The 21541-nt window shown below is 45.0% G+C and overlaps 1 protein-coding gene across 2 annotated transcripts; it reads right to left on the bottom strand.

The window, feature by feature from the left end:
* Positions 1-2346: 2346 nt before the first annotated feature.
* Positions 2347-19638, bottom strand: CIPC (CLOCK interacting pacemaker). 2 transcript variants are annotated; one of them, XM_029239473.1, is made up of 4 exons: positions 19427-19508; positions 13974-14161; positions 9697-9866; positions 2347-6374 (listed from the first exon to the last, which is right to left on the bottom strand). In XM_029239473.1, the coding sequence occupies exons 2-4, from the start codon at positions 14107-14109 to the stop codon at positions 5481-5483; spliced, it is 1200 nt and encodes a 399-aa protein (XP_029095306.1). In that variant the 5' UTR covers positions 14110-14161; positions 19427-19508; the 3' UTR covers positions 2347-5480. The 2 variants fall into 2 exon arrangements, with proteins under 2 accessions (XP_029095306.1, XP_029095305.1); XM_029239472.1 differs by lacking the exon at positions 19427-19508 and adding an exon at positions 19521-19638 and having other exon boundaries at positions 2827-6374.
* Between the last annotated feature and the right edge of the window lie 1903 nt (positions 19639-21541).

Below are 21541 nucleotides of genomic sequence, written 5' to 3'. Positions count from 1 at the left end.
CTCTGCTCGTGCTGTGTCGCCCAGGCAGACCTCTTCTCATCTCTTACCTCTCTCTCCCGGTGGGGATGAAAGATGATACCCAGAGCCTGGGACCAGAATAAAGTCCTTACAAAGTACCACCACATCTACATGGTCTATGACTATTTACCATTAAAGTAACGTTAAACCGACCTAAGAGCCTCCTTAGAAAACACGCAGAAACATCTCCCCTGCCAAAAGGGAAGCTTCCTGGCACGGTGCACAGAGAAGAGTTGAGGCAGCATCACACCGATTCAGGGGAGGCAAAGGGAGTGGGCCAAGAGAAATATATTAAAAGGTTATGGGAAAAACAAAAAAAGGTTATGGGGAGAGAAATCTGGAACAAAATAAAAGCAAACTGACATATTCTCTAAAATATAAAAACCCATTATGTCCTTCATTTCAGATAAAAGAGCTATTGGCAGATGACTGACTAGGAAAGGACATAATTTGATTTAATCCCCAATTATTCTCCTTTGGGGCTAATGAGTCTTCATTCGAGAGGGCAGTCTCTTATACGGGAGTTAGTAAATCCATGTTCGCTGCAACCAGGTAAGCAAAACCAATGCAGGCTGGCAAAATGCTTCTCCCAGAGTCACATATAATAAGTTTAAAATCTGACAGAACACCTTAAAATCAACGAACCAGAGCACTAGGAACCTACTTTGTAGGCACCAGGGTTTTCTTTAAAATTTAATTGACTACCGACAGTCTCCGACTTAGGATTTTTTGACTTTACGATGGTGCGAAAGAGAGAGGCATTCTGCAGAAACCCTACTTCAAATTTTGAATTTTGATCTCTTCCCCGGCCTAGTGATGTGCAGGTAGGATCCCCTCGTGATGCTGGGCAGCCCCCAGTCAGCCACGAGATCACGAAGGTCAACAACCGATATACTTACCACCATTCTGTACTCAGACAACCGTTCTGTTTTTCACTTTCAGTACAGCAGTCAACAAATCCCATGAGCTATCCAACACATCATTATATAATAGGCTTTGTGTGAGATGATCCTGCCCAACTGCAGGCTAATGTAAGTGTTCTGGGTAAGTTTAAGGTTGGCTGGGCTAAGCTATGATGTTCGGTAGGTCAGGTGTACCACATGCATTTTTTTTTTTTTTTTACATACAAAATGGTTTATTTGAATTCAGGAACTGCCTCTGTTACTAAGAACTCTGTTTTAAAGAAACAGTACAAAAAGAAAAATTCTAACCCAAGTTAAAAAACAAAAACAAAAAAACCAAGAACGCAACAAAAAAAACCTTCAAAACATTTTCCACTAACTACTGATTATAAACATGTAACAAGGAGTATAAAAAGGTATTCATTTAAATATATACAAACTCTTTTCAACTCAAACACTGTTTTAATACTTAATCGAGGAGGATATACAGGAGGAGGCGGAGAAGGGAGTGGAACGAGGATATATTGCAACAGCCTAGACAGTACTGTTAACTCTATGATAACTGCCAACTTTTTGTAAGAAAACTGTCTCTTTGCTTCCAATGTGGACCGGGACTCTCGGCGGGAAGGGTGCGCGGCTATTTCTCCGCTGAGCTCACTCTTTTGGATTTGATGAAGGCCATGCCGCCACATGCATTTTTGACTTAGGATAATTTCAACTTATGATGGGTTTATCAGGATGTAACCCCACTGTAAAATGAGGAAGATCTGTAATTTTAAGCCTCACCTGTGACAGACAGAGATCTTACAAACGGTTAGAGATGGGAAGCACCATAGACAGAACCAGTTCCAATTCTTTATTATTCAACTGAGAGGAGTGATACCTAGAGGTTCAGTGACTTATCCAAAGTCACCCAGTTAATGAGTGACAGATGTGACAGGTGCATGGAGGTCTTTCGACCCCACTGCACCAGGCTACAATCTGCAATTATGTCATAAAAGACGTGGATTAAACAGACATGTTTGCAACGGGCAGGTATTTCCACATACAGGAATCATGTCCAAGGGCCAGGGACGACGGTAACAGGGCTCGCCTAAGCCTTGCAGTATACACTCAGTTGTCCTCGTGTCTCTAGATTCCATCTCTATGGGAGGGTGCTTCTCTATTTCAGGAGGGACCTCTTCTAGCCATCTTTACCCATTTTTGTTTGTTTTAGTGGTCTTACAGCCATCTTTTTAAACGTTACTTAGAAAATTGTATAGAACAGAAATAATGTTTTAAGAATTAGACTATGGCAACCCTACAGGCCTTTAAATGATGATAAGCTTTTAATTTTCCCAGTGACTTAAAAACCCCAGGAGGGGTGTCCTGACTGGCCTCAGAGAGCAGGGAAGACTACACATCTCCCTGCTGAGACCCTGTAGGTGAACCTTGACGAGGAGGAGCAGAGCCTTAGGAATCACCTAGGAGAAGCAGGAAGGAAAAGGCTTGGAGATGTACTTGCTAAGGACCGCTCTGTAGTAAAAGAACTTCACTTGATATGGCTTTAGTTTATCCCAGGAGATGACTGTAGTGCTTCTGCCACTTAAAAATTCTGTTTGTGAAAGTGTCGTTATCAGATGGAGGAAATCATTGGATTGTATTCTCCTCTCTCTCCTCCCAACCTACCCAGTATAAACCTCCATGACTCCAGGGAAAGCTGCACTATCCATTTGCCTTAAGTGCCTGCATCTCCCTTAAGTTCACACCGGTGAGAGTCTGAACAATGAATTTCCACAAGTTCAGTAACTAATCCCAGTATCCCCAAATGACACGAGTACGTATGTATGAAACCTAAATCAATCAAACATTTACTCGTGATTTCACTTAGCATTTTAAGCAGTTATAAAGCCCAAAGGCCAAATAGTTTTCAAGTAAGTGACTTTTATTTTTCTCTGACATTTCACAGTCAATTTCTACAAAACTTCATACTTCCTCAAAAGAATTCACATTTGGTAAATAAATCTCTACCCTAAAGAATTCATAGCTGGAAAAACACTTCAATATATGCACGAGAGTTACTTTTCTGCTGAAGGAATCATAGTAAAGTCAGACAATACCACAATCGATGAAAAGCAATGAGTGTATTAAATTACAAATGTCACCAAACTCCATTCCCATAACCAATTCAATCAGCAGCGTTTTCTAGATGTCTTTCAATACTGCCAACACAATCTGCCGAAACTTCTCTTAAGGGTTGGTTTGAGCTAAGAATGGCTTTTAGAAAACAGCAGCTTTGCCACGGAACTTCATACCAGATCAAATCACGCATCACTAAAACCACTACTACTTACAGCCTCGTGAAACCAACGGAGATCCTTCCAGTCAACTCCGAGGTTCCTCCATTTGCCGATCTGGTTTCTGGCTCCACGTGTCTGCTAGCCTCAGTGGATCTCTCCTTCCACGACCAGCTTCTCTAAGTGGCTTCATCTGCTTACTGCTCCACTAGGTAAAGAACACCCATGCTAAGAGCCCAGAGAGACTTCCACACTGAGTTACATCAGAGAAGAGCCGCGGGGTGGTGCTGCTTCTCCCTGTCACTCAGCAGTGAGGATCAATGACGGCTTTCATCGTCTTGTACCTGACAGGAGGGAATGCAAACCTTAATCTAGGAAGAAGAGTCCAAGACGCATAAAGCTCCACAGAGGGTTTTTCTGAAGGAATAAATTTGGTTCTCAGCAAGTGTGTTCAGATTTTTGACTCAGTAAGACTCATGACTGGTGCCCAGGCTGCTCTGAAGGCACCTGTTTCTAGAGCTTTGCTGCCAAACACTCTGCCAGAAAGGAAGCTTCCTAGCACGGCGTGCAGAGTTCCTGCAGCACCACACAGATTCAGGGGAGGCAAAGGGTGTGGGCCAAGAGAAAAATAGTAAAAGGAGCAGAGTCTGCTTAAAGACACATTTGCTCTGATTTGTGAAATCTTTCAGAAAGCAAATGGCAGGTAATAATTCTGCATTTACCAGGAGAGTCTAAAGGTTTTACTGAGTTGTTTACTTCTAAATTGGTCGTATCTAAATTGTGCATGTTTGAGAACAAAATGCAGGCAATCTGAAGCCTTGTAATTTTAAAACTATGTTCAGAGTTACAACTACCCAGCAAGCATGAGCATTAGCTTCTGGCCTTGGTAGAACTTCAAGAACATTTTCCTTGCAGAAAAGGTGAAGTTGGTCATACAGAATTTCTTACTAAAGTAATCGGTACAAAGATTTTCAAGAGGATGAAATTTTTAAACGGGAGGATAAAAAGCTGGCAACTTTACGACTTAGAAATCTAGTTTACAATGAGGCTGAAAGGGTGTGTATCATCTGTAAGTTCTCATAACGCTCTCCACTTCTAGACGGACTTCACATAACCCACTACACCTTTGGCTTTGCAGCCAAATCCAATGCACGAAAGAAACACAGAAGACTGCTCCACGTCACCGTGACGTAAGACAAATGAAAACTCTGGATGTGGAAAGAAAATGGATGACGTTTTCCAATTTTTTGTGGACTTAATGTCATAACCTTATGATGATTTTAATTCAAAGTTTTTCAAGCTTAATAATCATTTCTTTCCTCTTTTGTAAAAACAAAGGGGGGAAAAAAAGATGGTAGCAGAGGGCTGACTTGTATTACACAATCGGGAACCATGAAGCTCTCTTTTAGGATTTTCACATATAGGAAAATCTTCTTTTGCATTGTTTCAAAAGAAGAGAGAGAGAGAAAAAAGCATAAATTATCAGAATCTTCCAGCTCTCAACCAAGAGATGCTAGCCATTTCTCCTTTCTTCAGACTCTGAGTCAAAAAAGCAGTTCATCAACTGTAGCTCCAGATGGTCCTAAATCCATTCCATACTTTACAAATCTGAAATATTTCACCTACCAGTTTAACAGAAATCTGGCTTATGACTGAAGTGTAGGAGTTAACGGTACTACCCCTTCCCCTTGACTTTCGAGTTTAAAGAAACAAAGCTTTAAGTGATTAAGTGCTTGCATCCAAGGACCAATGTGTGCCCAGAGCATTTTAGGTTTCTCCCAAATGGCACAATGCCTCGTAAAATGGAAACACCCTCCTCTTATATTTTCCTCTGTGACTAAGACCTTCAAGGGAAGATCCACGAAGGGCTCCTTATGTCACCTACTCCCTGGCTTGACAGGTGTCACTCTGTATGCTTGTCTGCGTCACTGCATCCCTGATCACGGTTAGTGAGTGGGATGGTGGGAAGTGACAGCTAGAGGGGCCCCACACAAGCATCTTTCCCGCTTTGCCCCGTGATCCATCGAAGTGCCTGCAGGCTAAGGAAGAGGGACTCGAGGACACCCAAATCTGAGGTCCTCAGTGGAACGGAGACAAAGGTAAACTGTGCACAGACCACAGGTTAAGACAGCAGCCAGGTATTGGCATGTGGCTTCGTAAGTGAACCGCCGAACGGTTTAAGTTTAAAAGGAAAGCTCTTACATAAGCTTTGGGAAACAGGAGTAGATAACGGTAAAAGAGTTAAAAAGAACCACTCAAGTAACAGGAAAATATGCCTTCTATGTTATATGTCTGGCTGATCGGAGAACGCTTCTAGGTCACTGCCAGGATGACCTGACCCTGATGTTAAAGACGCCTGCAGCTTGGCCCAAGCCTGAGGAGCCCTGCTCTTGGCGGCCTCGATAAATAGCCGGGTCTGCTCCTTTAGCTGGTCTAGTTCCACCTGAGTTGCCTGGTTCTGACGAATCAACTCCTTGGTTTTCAAAGTGATCTCCAGCAAACCAGATTTGTGTAGGACTACCAGGGTATTCTGAAAGCGCCTGTGCTTGCTCTGCCGCTGCTCTGAAAAGCTATCTGGGCTGCGGCAGAGGTGCTCCGCAGCCCACAGAGGGGAGCTGTAAGTAGCTGACGGTGGGGACAGCGGGGAGTTGCTCTCCATCCCGTGCAGGGTACTGTCTGACGCACAGACAGGGCTGGCGGGGGAAGCAAAGGTCAGGCTGGGAGCTTTAGCCACATGGCTGCTGGACACGGGCTGAAGCGTCTGTGGACTCCCACCTGCCACCAGGCAGGGCACACCCTGAAGAGCTGAGTCCTCGGCAAGCTTGGTGCTGGGGGGCGCTGGAGTCAGGGGCCCGGGTGGGCCAGCACCAGTCTTGGTCGGCTCACTAGAAGACAGGCTTGGCCCAAGTCTCTCAGTACAGATCTTCTTCTGCATTCCACCTTCTCCTCTTTCTTCTGGGCTGAGGGAGAGGCCCCTTTTGCCTGGGTGTGGGGCTATTTTGGTGTAAGAATTGAGAATGGGCAAGTAGTTCCTGGAGTCCGGCTTTTTCTCACCAGCGTGACACGGGCTGACAGGAGACGGCACAGGCGGATGAAGGAATAGGAGCTGGGGCTGTGCTGAGATCACTTCAAAGGAGGGCTGTACAGACCACGACTGGAGCTGGGATGAGCTGCTGCCCTGAAGGAAAAAGCAAAGGAAAAGAGCAGCACACTACGTGTTACCTGCAGCTGTCCAAGAGGCAAAGCAAATACTCAGATATGAGTACAGAGCCTCCCTCACACACGGGGTAGCCCTTCTTAACATGACTGGAGATGTGGCTTAAAAATTCATTTGGGGCTGACATCATATATTTTTTTTCTTAAGGGAAAACTGGAGGAAATAGCTATCTTTATTCAAGTGCTATCACTTGAGAAAAAGAAACTGTAGGAAGGTCGTGAAGTAGTGACATAGTTAAGGTCACAAGTAAGGCAATAAAATTATGGATAGGGGACATCCCTGGTGGTCCAGTGGCTAAGACTCCACGCTTCCACTGCAGGGGACGCAGGTTCGATCCCTGGTGGGGGAACTAAGATCCCGCATGCCGTGCAGTGCAACAAAAAAAATTTTTTAATAAATAAAAGTTTAAAAAAAATTTTTTCTTTAGAAAAGGATGGATAGTACAATTTGCCGGCATAAGTTAAAATGTGCTAATCTCAATACTATAAATGTGACTTCACACCAGTCTATCTTCATTTAGTTACATCTGGAACCTCTTTTACCTGGAAACAACTTTTGATTAAAAAGTTACATATTGTCAGGAGTCCATGGGCCCCTGTATTTAAGGCAATAACGCCCGACTACCACAAAGCTCTGCAAGGCAGGGACAGCCACCGTGTACGGGTGCTTACCACAGGCTAGCACTGTGTGTGATGTGCCACCTGCGTTGTCTCACGGAATCGCCATAATGATCCCATGAGGTAGTTATCATTTCCTTTCACAAACAGGAAACCGAGGCTTAGGAAGTTGAAATAACTTGCTTTCAGTCCCCAAGCTACTAAGTGGTGAAGATAGGATTCCATCCTCTGACTCTAAAACCCATCCAAACCGTTCTGCTACATTGCTTTTGCTCTATTACTGCTCAATGATACATAATTTTTAATTAAAGTACTGATTCAGATAGTAATCTAATAAAGAAGGGCATGGCTACTTTTCTCATGTATTTATTCATTTAAAAGATGGACTCAGACTCTTTATTACAAGGACTTTCCATGAACCTGTCTCTAATATTTAAAAGCCAGTCCAATTCCAACCCGGGACCAGAGATATGAGTGTAGATGAGGCTACAGGCAGAGAGAGAACCTGACAGAGGCTCTTACCCTTAGTGCAGTCATGTGGTTTATCTGAGTAAAGCGATGGACTCTGCTCCCACACCGGCACCTGATTTGCATACATTTCAGCTTCTTGGATACCTGCTTAGGAACTCCTGGCCAAGTTCAACTACAGTTCATCTCCTGTGCAAAGGCTGGCATGACCTGGAGAGTCCATTCTGGAGCCCTCTTGGTGTTCAAATACACTCTGGGTGTCCATAAGCAAGCAATGCTGGGCCTAGCAACCACACTCCCCCGTCAGAGGAGATACAAAAATCAGGGGTCTTTCAAAGAAGAGATCAGCCTCGTCCAGGTCAGTCAAGAGCAGAACTTCAGGCTGTCCCCCTGCTCACTCATGCCATAAGGGTTGACCTACAAGGCAAATGGATCCAGAAAATACCTAACTCGTTGCTTTCCCAAGCTGATTTCACTGGATTATTCTTCCTAATGCTATTGTTATGCCCACTTAGATACTTAGCTTATTTGTTCTAATTTAGATTTTACAAGGTACCATTCTTACTGAGATCACCTGAGGGAATACCAGACAAGACTTCAGACTTGGATAGGATCTCAGAATCACAGGGTCTTGGATAGGATCTCTAGAATCAATCCTAGCTTCATGTTAAAGATGAAGAAAATAAAGTTCACGGTGATTAAGTAATTGTGTGTAAGATCACGCAGTCTGGTGACAGAACTGGAATCAGAGCCTCAAAAGAAAAATCCTAAAACCAAGCAGCAATAATTAAGACATTATGCAATAAGCAGAGATTTTAAAAAGTGTATAATGCTTTTAAATCTGGAATGTGCTGGATTCTAGCATATGTGAAAAAACAAAACTCCGAGACTGCTCCATCAGGTCAGTCTGCCCCCAAGCCTCCTGTCTCCTGATCAAGTCCAGCAGCCTTCCCAGTGGGTCTCTGTCCTGAAGGAGATGGCTCTGCTGGACCCGCCCACTCACCCTGCAACAGCCCTCTGGAGCTGCCGGCCTCGCCCACGACAATCAACAAAGATGCCTAAGAAAGAGTAACCAGGGGGCCAGAGAGGAAGGCAGGGAGGAAAGAGCAGGAGACAGGAAGCCCTGAGAAGCACCGGTGGGGCCTGGACAGTCTCATCTGGGCTCCGTTTCATGTCTTTATTCTCTCGCCTCACTTCGGTGAGGAGAGCTGTGCTTCCAGCTGAGATGTGATCTGCCAAGCGAGTATCTGCAAATTCTTTTTCCAAACTCACCAGGTTGCCTTGTTGAAAATCAGTTTGTGTTGTTCAGCAATAACTAGGTAATAGTTAAGACATTAAGGTCTCCTGTCAGGCTAGAGCCACGTTCTTCTACCTAAGGTGGGAAGGTCAACAACATACAGCCAGATTTCAACCTTCACTAGCTTTGAGCAGCCGCAGCAACGGACCCATGAGAGGACTGATCTATTTTAGAGCAAAGTAGGGTAAGGTTACATGTTCTTCAAGTTCATATGATTGAGTTGTTTGTTCCAAACACTGGGGCTTAGCTTAGATTTTTATCTAAATCTTCTTTTCTTTCGTATCTAGACAATAATCACATAATTTGCATAGTTATATAAGAAAGCCTGAAACAGGGTTATTTTTCAATTCCTCAACAATGCTGGGTGGAGTCTGCTGGTATAGCCATACCTAAACCAAAGAGCTCCTTTCTCACTAATGACATAGCTTTGGCTGATTACTAAGAAAGTGCTCAGAATGTAACATGAGAAACAGGGAAATTGCCTCTACTTCTCAAAAAAATATTTCTAAAAGTCCCAGTCAAATTAAAAAGAGATCCTCTTGTTTCTACCTTAAATTCTGTCATATCTTAGCATGCACTATAGAAGTTAGGACATTTCTGCTTGGTTCCGTTTAACATGACCAAAGTATTCCAGATCGCTTTGGACAAACTAGGGATACAGAAATAAAACAGTCTTACTATCTGGAAAATAAGAACACATGTGATGACTCTTGTATTCCTTTTTCAAACACCATCAGTAGTTGAAAGGACACATCCTCTTCCCAGCACAGAAGCACGTGTTGGTGTGGTGCCGGTGGTCTGCTTCTCACATCTCTCCTTGGCAGAGAGGGAGAAGCTCTGTGCACAGGAAGCTCAGAAACTCTGGCGTGCAAAGAAGTTATGAGAGCTCAGTCCTCCTCACCTGTTTGACCAGCACGTTCTTCATGACAACCATGGGGGCCAGTGTTGGGAAGGCACCGCTCGCAGGCTTGGCGCTCGGCCTTGGCCTGTCTTCTCGGCTCCAGCCTAAGGCGCTCAGCATGTCCTCAGACTCCATCTGCTCTGCCGAGCTCAGGCATTCAGAGCTCCCATCTGGTGGGCGGAAAAATGGTCAGTTCACTCAGGCTCTTAACCAGTCCTCCTGGGGAGCCATGGACCCCATGAAACGGAATGGAACATTTGTGATATGTGTTTTTGTGAATTTTTCTGAGGAGTAGGTATCTAACTTTCACTGGATTCTCAATGGGAGCCATAATTATCCCTCCCACCCCAAAAGATTGAGAGTCACTGCCCTAGGACAGCTGACTTCCCTTCTAACTCTATTACAGACAAAAGCCTGCATCCATTTGGGTTCATGAGAAAGTAACCATCACCAGTCTACAGGAGAAGTGGGTAAAGCCTTCGAAGTTAGCTCATTACTTTTAAGAATCTGTGGTTGAAAGGGAAGAGGGGTGTGCGTGTGACTTGGGGCAAGATTAATAAGACCTTTAGAGGCTCTGGGCACTACATGATGTAACAATAACAACAAAAACAAAACCAACCTATAAAACCTCAAGACTTACCTCCACTCTGAAATTAAAATAGTTTCCTCCTAAGTTTTCTAATTGTAAAATTCTGGATAAGTTCATCAAGGTGAGGTTTACAATGTGCCTTTCTTTGTTTTCCTCCTCCACCCAGTTAAGCACCTCCTTTGTTAGTGTCCTAAATGCACGCTGAGTGTGCCCACTGGGGGTTCTGCACAATGGGTGATGGAAAGATACTCTCTGCCACAAAGAAAAGAAGGCTGCTCTATGTGAAATCCATACAGAGAGGGCTTAATTAGCTCCCTGCTGGAGTAAACCAAGAGACTGCAGTAACCCTGCCAGTGAGGAGTCTGGGAATACCCTAAATGCTCATCAAGAATCTCAGAGTCGTCTGGATGAGGCAGGACTGGAATGTGACTGTAATTTAGAAGAGAGCAGCTGTCAACACTTGCATTTAATCAGACTCTCCAAAGACGCTTTTTAGAAATTACTGGTGTTGGGGTCTTCCCCTCACTCTACTGAATTGATTTATCTGGTGTCCAGGCACGTGTTATTTTCACAAAGCACTACAAGTAATCCAAATGTGCACCTCTAGTTAAGAACTATTCGGTCAGAAACAAAGGACTTCAGAAGAAAAGTGCGTACCTTGTACGTGTATCTTGGTTTCTAAATGTCATTCTGCACAAAAAGGAAACCAGGGCTCCTTGGAGAAATGGCCGATACCTTTGGCAGGGAAGGTGCAAGATGAGCCTGGACATCTTACTGTCCCAGAAAGCAAGGAAGTGCTCCAACACAAATGGGGACATGTCAAAGACACAGGCGCCACCTAGAAGGGACTCCCACTGACCAAATGTGGGGCAATTTGAGTATCAAAAATAATAATGATAATGGATTGACAAACAAAATCACAAAAAAATTCCGTGAATCCACAGTGATGCTCTAAAAAGGGGGCAGAGGAGAGAAGCACTTCTTTAGAGAAGATGACTGTCAGCTAATAAAATATACAAGGAATGATAGAATTAGATCACCATTTTCAAACCACAAATGTAATTGGTTCAGGCAAGGATCATCAATGGAGGCTAAAATCACTAGTCAAGAGTCTGCTGGGGAACAGGACAGTCACACAATCTCAAAGTATCATCCCATAAATTGCTCATGAATTACAAAGAGAAAAGAGTACTTTTGCAATAAAGAAATCTGGTATACATCTACTCCTTTAATCAGAGTGTCACCAAGAATAAGACACACTTAGGAGTCACCTTATGTGTTGCAATGAGAAGGATATAACATCAAAAATTTAGTTTTCTATTAAAAAAATGTTTAGCCTATTTCTGATAATGGGGAAGCGACCAGAGAAATCCAGTGTGAAACATTCTACAAAAGAACAGGCCTAACTCCTTTAAAGATGACGATGTCCCGAAAAAAAGAACGGGAAGACGAAGGAGCTGGTCTAGACTAAATAAGATTTAAAAGACAGGGACAGAGCTTCTCTGGTGGCACAGTGGTTAAAAATCCACCTACCAAGGCAGGGGACACTGGTTCGAGCCCTGGTCCGGGAAGATCCCACATGCTGCGGAGCAACTAAGCCTGTGCACCACAACTACTGAGCCTGTGCTCTAGAGCCCGCGAGCCACAACTACTGAGCCCACGTGCCACAACTACTGAAGCCCATGCGTCTAGAGCCTGTGCTCCGCAACAAGAGAAGCCACCGCAGTGAGAAGCCCACGCACCACAACGAAGAGTAGCCCCAGCTCGTCGCAACTAAAGAAAGCCAGCGCAGCAAAGACCCAATGCAGCCAAAAATTAAATAAATTTTAAAATTAAAAAAAAAAAAAGACAGGGACAATTAAATGAAATGCACAGCCTTCAACTGGGTTCTGGACCCAAAACAAACAAATATACAAAAGGATTAACAATTATAAAGGCCACTATTGGGACAATGGGAAAAATCTCAATATGGACTGCAGCTAATTAATAATTGCAAATTACATCACATCCCAAGGTAACTGGAACAATAACTCAGGCACTGACGAAACCACTGGCACCTGGCCCAGATGTGACTGAAGGTATTCACTAGGGCCACTTTCTGGAGCACAGTGAATCTGAGTATTTTTGATACTGCCTTATGTGAACAGCACAATACTTCTTAAGGCACTTCTGCACAGAGAATAGGAAACTTTCAGAAAAACTATCCAGACTTTGGGACATGCTACAGAACAGCTGGTCTGACAGAACTGAAGTTATTGGAAGAAGTACCAAAATGGCCACAGTATTGAGAATAACAGGGGGTGGGAGTATGGTTAATGTTTGTTTTCTTCTTTGCATGTACCTAAATCTCTAAGCTTCTACCATGAGCATGTACTACCTTCATGATATGAAAAACAGACAAAAAACAAACACGATATTAAAAGAAAGAAAAAAAAAAGACACTAGGCCTGCAAAGTTTCCCAAAGCTGTCTGATCACAGGAATCACCAGAGACACTCGTAAAAATATAAAACTCACATTCCGGGTCCTCCCCCAGACCCTCAATATCACAGTCTCCAGAAGAGGGGTCTGGTGATCAGTATTTTTAACAAATGCCTCAGACGAGCCTTATGATGAGGCAAGCTTGGGAAACGATGCTAAAAGATTGAGAAGAAAAACCCAAAGGGCTATAAACCTGCCCTCCCTTCCCTGAACTGTCCTTATTCTAATCCCTAGGACGGTGCTCTGTTCCTCTGAGAAACAGTCTGTTTATAATTTGGCTTCCCGTGCAGCATACCTACAGGGAGAAAATACACCAATCGAAGGGTGATTGAGTTCTAGTTTTCCTAACAGCTGCATTTCTCACTATAAATTAATAAATCAACACGGTGGATTGGTAAGTCTCTGTGGGCTGGATAATATAAATCTTTCTCCAGGAGAGGGCTCCACTCTCAGGATGCTAACCCAGCCAGAATCCCCTGGCATCACCCCTCTGCCTCCCCTGGGCCAAAATGTTGCCACTAGAGCCATATTTAAGCCACTACTCTCGGACCTGGAAATAAAAAAGCCTCGGCACAAAATTAAAAGATTTACTGGGTATGCAACTAGTCCTTTCAGATAAAGTTTAAGACAAACCAATAAGGAAAACTGTCTTGCTTTCTTGTCTCTAACAGATACTCAAGTTTGGAATAGGGCCAGGAGGCTCATAGTCCAAAGACAAAAGGCACAAATACTGGCAGGGATGGGTTATGGGGGGAAATGTTTTTAAACACAGCAAACACTTTCTCAGCAAAAAAGTTATCTTAACAAATTATATACTACTTTTGTTTAATTTGTTATATGTGGTGACAACATGCCGGTATTTTTCCCTGCAATGTAACTATTCCTATGAAAAAAGAGGTAAGACAATAGAATTATGAGTATTTAAATATATTTTTCCAGTAGCCACTTGCCACAGTTGGAAATATAAGATTTAAAGTTGAGGGTCTAAGTGGAAAAAAGATGTCATATCATTCCTTCAGAACTAACCCCACTGTGACTGGGATGAGTATCCCGCCACATGGCAACAGAATCACCATTTGAAGAGATCAGAAAACTATTTCTCCTGTGGGTGAAATCTTCCCATCCTTATCACACAAATGAGTTTTTACGGAGGACGTTTTTCAGGCAAATCACTCATTACAATGTAGAAATGATAAGGTATTTTTAACCTGAAAATCCAGAGTCCTTATCTGACTCAGCAGCCGCCATGCCGAGTTGATGAGACACTTTTTTCATCTCTGGGCCTTTGCTCAGTTTGGCTGAGAGCCTTCTAGAGCCCTCTCTGGATGGGTTCTTCCTCTGCATGTTTTACTGGGCTGGAAGTGCATTCACCAGGACTCTTTTCCTCTGGACTGCCCTGTGAAAAACAATTACGTAAGAAGTCATTGCCTGAAGAGCTGAGACAGGTGAGGCAAATGGTGAGTAAACTAAGGGCAAAGAACACCAGCGGCGCCCACTTGCTCTGTGTGCACTTTCTCAGCGGTCTCAGCTGACAAAGGCTACAAGTTTACTCAACAGTAGAATGGTTTCCACCCAAAAGGAGGTTCACTGTCCTCTCGCTGCCCTCTAACTCCATTACAAATGCAAAGCATACAAACCACGTTCTCAGTGGAAGCTTTGTAGACTGCTAACAAAGGCACATTTGATTAGGCTTTCTGGAATGCTCCCTGAGGGAGGAAAGCAGAGGGGATGCCCACCTCGGACCAGGGTTGCCTCCCAGGATACATCTGCAGGCCCGGGACTTTCTGCCACCTCCCAGAGTATAGTTTCTCAAATTAACTTTCCACTTCTTTGGATGAGGTAGTGAACAGAGTAAAAACAACTCCTTATATATGCATGCTACATTTTGGCTTAAAAAGCACTTCTATGCACACATAAGACCATATGTAATAGTGTTTTGATTCCACAGACGCCCATAACATTATTGCTGCTAAGGTTCTTTCCTTGAGCCTCACAATGTCCTCCTCAGTTGCTATCCCACTTTACAGAGGAGGAAGCTGAGGCTCAGATAAGTTACATTCAGTCATTTAAAAATATATATTGGACTTCCCTGCTGGTGCAGTCGTTAAGAATCCGCCTGCCAATGCAGGGGACACAGGTTCAAGCCCTGGTCCAGGAAGATCCCACATGACACACAGCAACTAAGCCCGTGCGCCACAACTACTGAGCCTGTGCTCTAGAGCCCGTCAGCCACAACTACTGAGCCCGTGCACCACAACTACTGAGCCCATGCACCACAGCTACTGAAGCCCGCGCGCCTAGAGCCCGCGCGCCTAGAGCCCGTGCTCTGCAACAAGAGAAGCCACGACAATGAGAAGTCCGCGCACTGCGACGAAGAATAGCCCCCACTCGCCACAACTAGAGAAAGCCCGCATGCAGCAACGAAGACCCAACGCAGCCAAAAATAAATAAATAAATAATTTAAAATAAATAAATAAATAAAAATATCAAGTGCCTGCTATGAACCAGGCATCGTGCTAGGAATGGGGGTATAGAGTGAATCAAACAGACCTGGTCGTCCACTTCCTGGAAAGAAGCCTAGATTTGATCCAGTGATACACAGCTAGTCCAAAGCAGATCCAGAACTAGGCTAACAGTGCAAAGTATGAGAGCAATGAGCCCTTCAAGATATTTTAACAAGGCCCTCTGAATCGCCAAGGGATGCCAGCTGTAAGGATACTGCAGGGATAAAGAGAACAGGGGACCAACAGGGAAAACAATAATAATAATGGAACTGCAAAGTGCTATAGTCTGAATGTTTGTGTCCCCCCAAAATTCATATATGAAATCCTGACTCCCAAAGATGATGGTATTAGGAGGTGGGGCTTAAGTCATGAGGGCTTCACCTCATGGGATTAGAGCTTTACAAGAGGCTCCAGAGAGGTCCCTAGAGCCTTCCACCACAGTCAGTGAGAAGTCTGTGACCTGAAAGAGGGCTTTCCCTGGACCATGCTGGCACCCTGAGCTTGGACTCTCAACCTCTAGAACTGTGAGAAATAAATTTCTGTGGTTTATAAGCTACCCAGTCTGCGGTATTTTGTTATGACAGCCCAAATGGACTAAGATAGTAGGTTTAAGCAACACCCAGTGGCGTTTTTATTCACAATCCATTCTCGACTCCATCCATTCGTCCTTCTGAGTAGAGGGAAACATGGCCCCCTGCCAAACAGCACTGTATCTGAAATACCCTGAAAATGCCGAATGTGAACATTTCTGCTAATACAGGATCTAGCGAAGAACATTAACTACTCCAGAAGCAGAGGAGGGATTCAACATAAAATTAGATAGAAGACAAGGAGGTTTACAGGCAGCCCTGAGAAACCCTCTTGCTCATACTTTTGCATACGGTAGAAGCGGACTAAAGGGAATGCACACTGATCAGAATTTTAAACTCAATTCCAAGTAAAAATTATTTTGTACCATATCTAACTCATTCAAGGGGACTGGCTTCCCCATTCAATCCACGTCAACCAAGCACTCTGACAGACCACGTTTAGTACTACGTGCGTGAAAGATAAACAATGGCACTGTCACATCTTGCATGACACTATGCCAAAGCACATGTCTCTACTGGACGGCTATGAAGTTTGACGGCATGGAAAATCCAGTTTAAAAAGCAGAATAAAATGTATAACTATCTCTAATTAAATCAGGATCCTTTTGTATGAAACCCAACAAACGTACATAGTTTCATTTTCCTGAAATAATACTGTCTGAAAGTGAATGGAGGGCTTTTTCAAAAATGGAAGCAGACATCGGTGATGGATGGGCAATGAGACTTGAATTAAGTCTGAACCTACTATTGACTTAGATGAGGAAGATAGCTCATGTTAGCTGCAACTACTTAAGACCTTGACAAAGTTTCACAATATCTTATGAAATGGATTATTTCACAGGCATTTTAGATAAAGCACTTCAACTTCTACAATCCTTGTGACAAGACAACGAACAAGGTCTTGCTACTGTTATTAAAGTGTAGTCAACGGAGCTACAGAAAATACACAGGAATTTATCTGGCTCATCTGAGAGTAGGACAATATTGGCTGTGGAATCAAAATGCTGAAACATTGACGTTAAAAGGAGAACAGATGCTAAAATTTTAGATCCTGGGGAACTGGTGGCAATTGGAAATAAAGAATGCATAATCTACTTTAGAATAGTGAACTGAGCACTTTGGATGTGGGAGCCTCTGTCCTAAGTAAAGTTCTCTTCAAGCAGCAGGTAGTCTTAGTGTCCCAGGGAAGTTCAAGTGGGAAAGAGAATGAAGGGCTACATGCCATCTTGACCTGTTCTCCCTGAGAGAGGCACTTCCCTCCTGGGAGTGACGCTGAGGACGTCAATTAGCCAGTGAACAACAGACCCATTCATACACAGCACCAGACGAGGCCCTCGATAAGAAAGAGGCAGAGTGATGGCATTTACTACTGGTGCTCTCAAACCCGGGGCCACACCAATGGCGAAGTTTGAAAACCTCAAGAAGATTTTTTTTTGCCTCTTCAGTATTATTTTACAATAAAGTTAGATGCTCATAAGCTGATCAGGGGTTGAAAATGGGTTACCAAGCTCATACCCACTGTGCCATCTCTGCTTCCTGGCACAAACTGGAAACCACTACGACTGCCCTACAAACATCTCAGATCCTCACAAGCCTAACTCTGCATTAGGAGGACTCCAAGTTAAGCTTGGATTGACCCTAAATGGGCCTCTTACGAGTGCACGTGTAACACACTGTCCAAAAGGCTCCCACAGAGAATATACACTAAAACTCACAATGGAAAGTGAATCAATGAATCTAGAGGTTTACATAAATAGGTATAAGATAAAATTCTAACAAGTGCCCCACAGCACTTGTTTCTTCTATTTATGCACTTCTTACATTAGAGTCTAATTATCTGTTCATCTCTTCAACCTCAAGGGTTGTCTTTTCATCTTTGCAACCTCAGCGCCCAACAATTAATGTGTGAGGTACTCACAGAATAATAAATTGCAACAACTCTTCTGTCGTGCTGAGTCTTGCTGACAGCCCTAGCAGCTTTAGCTGTCACCAAAATACCTGAACAGCTTGAAGGTCAAGAGTCTGCATTTCCAAACACCACGGTCACCTCATGTCCAGGTCTGGTCTCCTGCAGGAAACAGGTATCTCATCCACCCCTTATTCTAAGCTGAAACCTCAGGGGTAAATCCAGCAACCAAATAAGAGGTTGGTCTAATCCACAAACAATCTCTATGGAGATTTAGGCCTATGATAAAAAGGAGACCCAAGGTGTACAAGGGAAGGATCTGAAATGCTGCTCACAGATCTCTCCTTTTATAGATACTTGGCAACTTTCCTGAGAGCTCAAGTTCTTTTTAAAATGTGTCATGTGTTTAACAGGCATGCATGAACAGAGGTGTGAGGTGAAAGCCCAAGCAGAGGCTTAAATACAGTAAAGCGACAAGGCCATAGAAAATCAAGACCTTACCACCCAGAAAGCCATGAGTAATTGCTGGAATTATAAATACATTACTAGGAATTATAAATACATTACTAGGTTTTCTCTGAAGTCATTTTCTCTTGGTCTGCATATTCAGAGATGCCATTCTGGGGGAATGTCTGTGGATTTTTTAACAAAGGAGGAAAAAAAACCCGTCTACCTAAATCTCTAATATTCATCTTCCCCTTCACATCCATTTCCATGCTCCAGCTTGGCTGCAAATTCATGTCAAAGATCCTGAACATACAATGTCCTCTGTTTGGAACCTGGTATGGCTCATTCCACTCTCCTCTTTCAAAGAGAAGATAAGATTAGAGAACTTCCTCAAATCCCCTGCTTGGAGAAGGGTTCACAGTTAACAGTGCCCACCCACCCCCCATTCGCACCAGCCCACGATGCATCTGTGCCAGACAGCAGGAGCGCCCTCCAGGCATCCACCAGCCTGCCAGCTCAGCAGGGCAGAACTGGGCAGACCCTAGGACTGTGCTGTGACTGGCATACCACCAGCCTCCCAGGGCAAACGCCCAGGCAACGCTTACTGCCAGGACTTGGGCAATAACAGGGAGCCTGGCTGCGGCCTGTGCCCTGGGCCTGGATCAGAGCTCCTCTGAACCCGCCCACACTAACCACTAACTCCTTACTTGGCAATGCCCACCTTCTCTCCCACCTCCCCACCCCCTGGCACCACGCCTGGCAAGCTGGTCACCCAGGGGAAAGAACCAGCCAAGTGGGTGACAGCAAGTCTCTGAAAAAGACAGCACACCTGTGCCCCGGGCCCAGAACAGAGCACTACCCCTCATCCCCAAACGGGAGGCCCAGGACCCTCAAAGGGTTACCAGCTCCCGCGCTCACTCACCTGCCCATTCCCTGCCCCTCTGCTCACAGCACGGCGGGCCTCCAGGCGCTCCCCCGCCGGGATGCCCAGCCGGCTGTTGCCCCCAGGGCTAGATCAGGGCTCACCCGCCCTAACAGTCTTACCCCAATTGCTCCCTCCACACAGCCCCCTCCTCACCCGCGATCTCCTCTGCCACGCAGTCCTGACCCTCGCAGCAAAACCGACCAACTAAATGCGGGAGGAACGCACCACCCCCTGCTCCCATCATCTGGCCCTCTGTCCCCCGAAAGTCCCGGCTCTGCCTCTTGCCTACCTTGCTTCCCTTCTTCTCTTCCCTACTCCCACTTCCTTTTCCCACGCTCCTCGCCCAAACCCTCCCCCTTCACCCTCAGCCCTCCTTTTCTCACCTAGGACCGAGGTCGCTGCTCCGCGACCGGACGACCCGCGAGTAGAGTGGCGCATGCGCGAGCCCGGCCCCGCGGCTCCATGACAACCCCGTTGTCGTCGGGTCTCAAGCTATCCCCCAGGCCTCCCGCCCATTTCTCCTCCCCCCCAGCCTCCGCGACGGCTTTCGCCAGCCACGTGACACGGCTCGGACGACCCGGCACCACCGAGACTGCTCGCTGTTCTCCTAGAAGGGCCCTTGGCGGCGCCCGCTGTTTCGTCTCCGCCGGAAGATGACGTCGGCACGCCTATCAGGGAGGCGCGGGCGTCCTTAAGAGGTCGGCGCGCTCTCCGCGGAAGTTGGGCGTCTCTATGGTTGGTTCTCCAGGCCCAGCCGCCATTTTGTACGGGGATCTTGAGCAATGAGCTGCTGGGGGGCGTGGTTCAGAGGCGAGGTCCGGAGAAGCAGGGGTGGCCCGGCTTCTAGTGGACAAGGCAGGAGGGGTGACTCTTCCGGGGGCGTGGGTGGAAGTCGGCTGGGGGAAACAGCGCTCTCGGTTTGTACAGAGGCACGCCGTTAGGGTTGGGGACCGGGACAGGCCATGCTGACTTGCAGGCGAGCCCGTGCGGAGGCGGCCGGCGTGGGAGGGGAGGCTGGCAGCCTCTCCTTGTCTCGGCCCGAAAGAGGCTTGCCCGGACCGCCCGGCGCGCTGGTCACTTTGTTGCCACGCCTGTCGCAGCGGTTGGTTTACGTCCCCTACCATCCTTCCAGATGATGCTTCACGAGGCAGGGACGCAATTAGTATTTCTTGTGGGATGATTACATGTCATTTTATGTATGACTCACTTTGTCCTGTGCAACTGACCGAGATGTTGAGTTTCACATGGATCCTGTTTCTCACGCCAGTTCTTGAAGTGTCATAACGAACCCACTAAAGAAAAAAAGGGGTTGGGATCATTTAAAGTTCTGATGCGTTGAATCAGTGAAGGTTACTTCTTAGGTTAGAAAAATTCCTTCACAGGTGGAAAAGAGGACACGGTGAATGTAAAGATTGCTCACCGGTAGAGGCAAGTTCTAGAGCTGACGTGTCCAGTAGGTTAGCCAATAGTCACTAGGAGGTATTGAAACTGATTAAAATTAAGATGACAAGTGGGTTTCTCATTCACGCTGTCCACATTTCAAGTCCTCAATAACCACACGTAGCTAATGGCTACTTTATTGGTACAGCACATTGCCAGCATCACAGAGAATTACATTGGATCTAGATGGTGGGGCAGGGGAAACCCTCCCTATGTTGGTAATCCAAGCCTTGCTAAGTGCTGCTAGGTCATAAGTAATCACATTAGTCCTCCAGACACAGATAATGCTAATGTATTACCAGGCATGAATGTATTTATTAGCATGAGCTCTACCAACAAATAATAATTGAATGCCTGCAGCGTGTAAGGCTTTTGTTTAGGGGATGGAGGGAGTGAAAACTATAGTTAACAATTATCTAGTAATTAAGAACCAGGCAGCTTTACATGCATTCTCTTATGATGCCTGTACAAATTAATGAGGTCGCTGTTATTAACGTCTCCATTTTATAGATGAGGGCACTGAAGTTTATGTCCACGATGACAAAACTACTAAGCCCTGGATCTTTCTGAGGCAGAATAAGACAGTTTTTGCCCTCAAATACCTTAGAATCCGATATGGGAAAAAGACATGTTCTAATAAATAGTATGAGAGAGAATGTGATAAATGTCAGAGGATTCTGAACAAAATCGAGTTAATAAAATCAAGGGAGTGAAAAATAACCTTCCGCTTGTTTTCTGTTTGTTGTTGAAAGAGGAAGAGACCAGGAAGTAAAACTGTAAGAAGGACAGGTAAAGGTAGGATATCCAGTAATGGAAGCGGGTGAGCGCAGAATGCATGCCAGCCAAAAGAGAATAAATGAAATAAACAAAGGCGTGAGGATTATTTTAATCCTCCAAAAGTGCAAGTAAGTCAAACTTCCCTGATTTTAGCTATCTTATGACCCGACGGCCATGCTGTATCAAT

The sequence above is a fragment of the Monodon monoceros genome, unplaced genomic scaffold (genome assembly GCF_005190385.1).
Source record: "Monodon monoceros isolate NGI ecotype Baffin Bay Population unplaced genomic scaffold, NGI_Narwhal_1 Super_Scaffold_21, whole genome shotgun sequence".
NCBI lineage: Eukaryota > Metazoa > Chordata > Mammalia > Artiodactyla > Monodontidae > Monodon > Monodon monoceros.
This window is presented reverse-complemented; position numbering and strand designations above follow the sequence as displayed.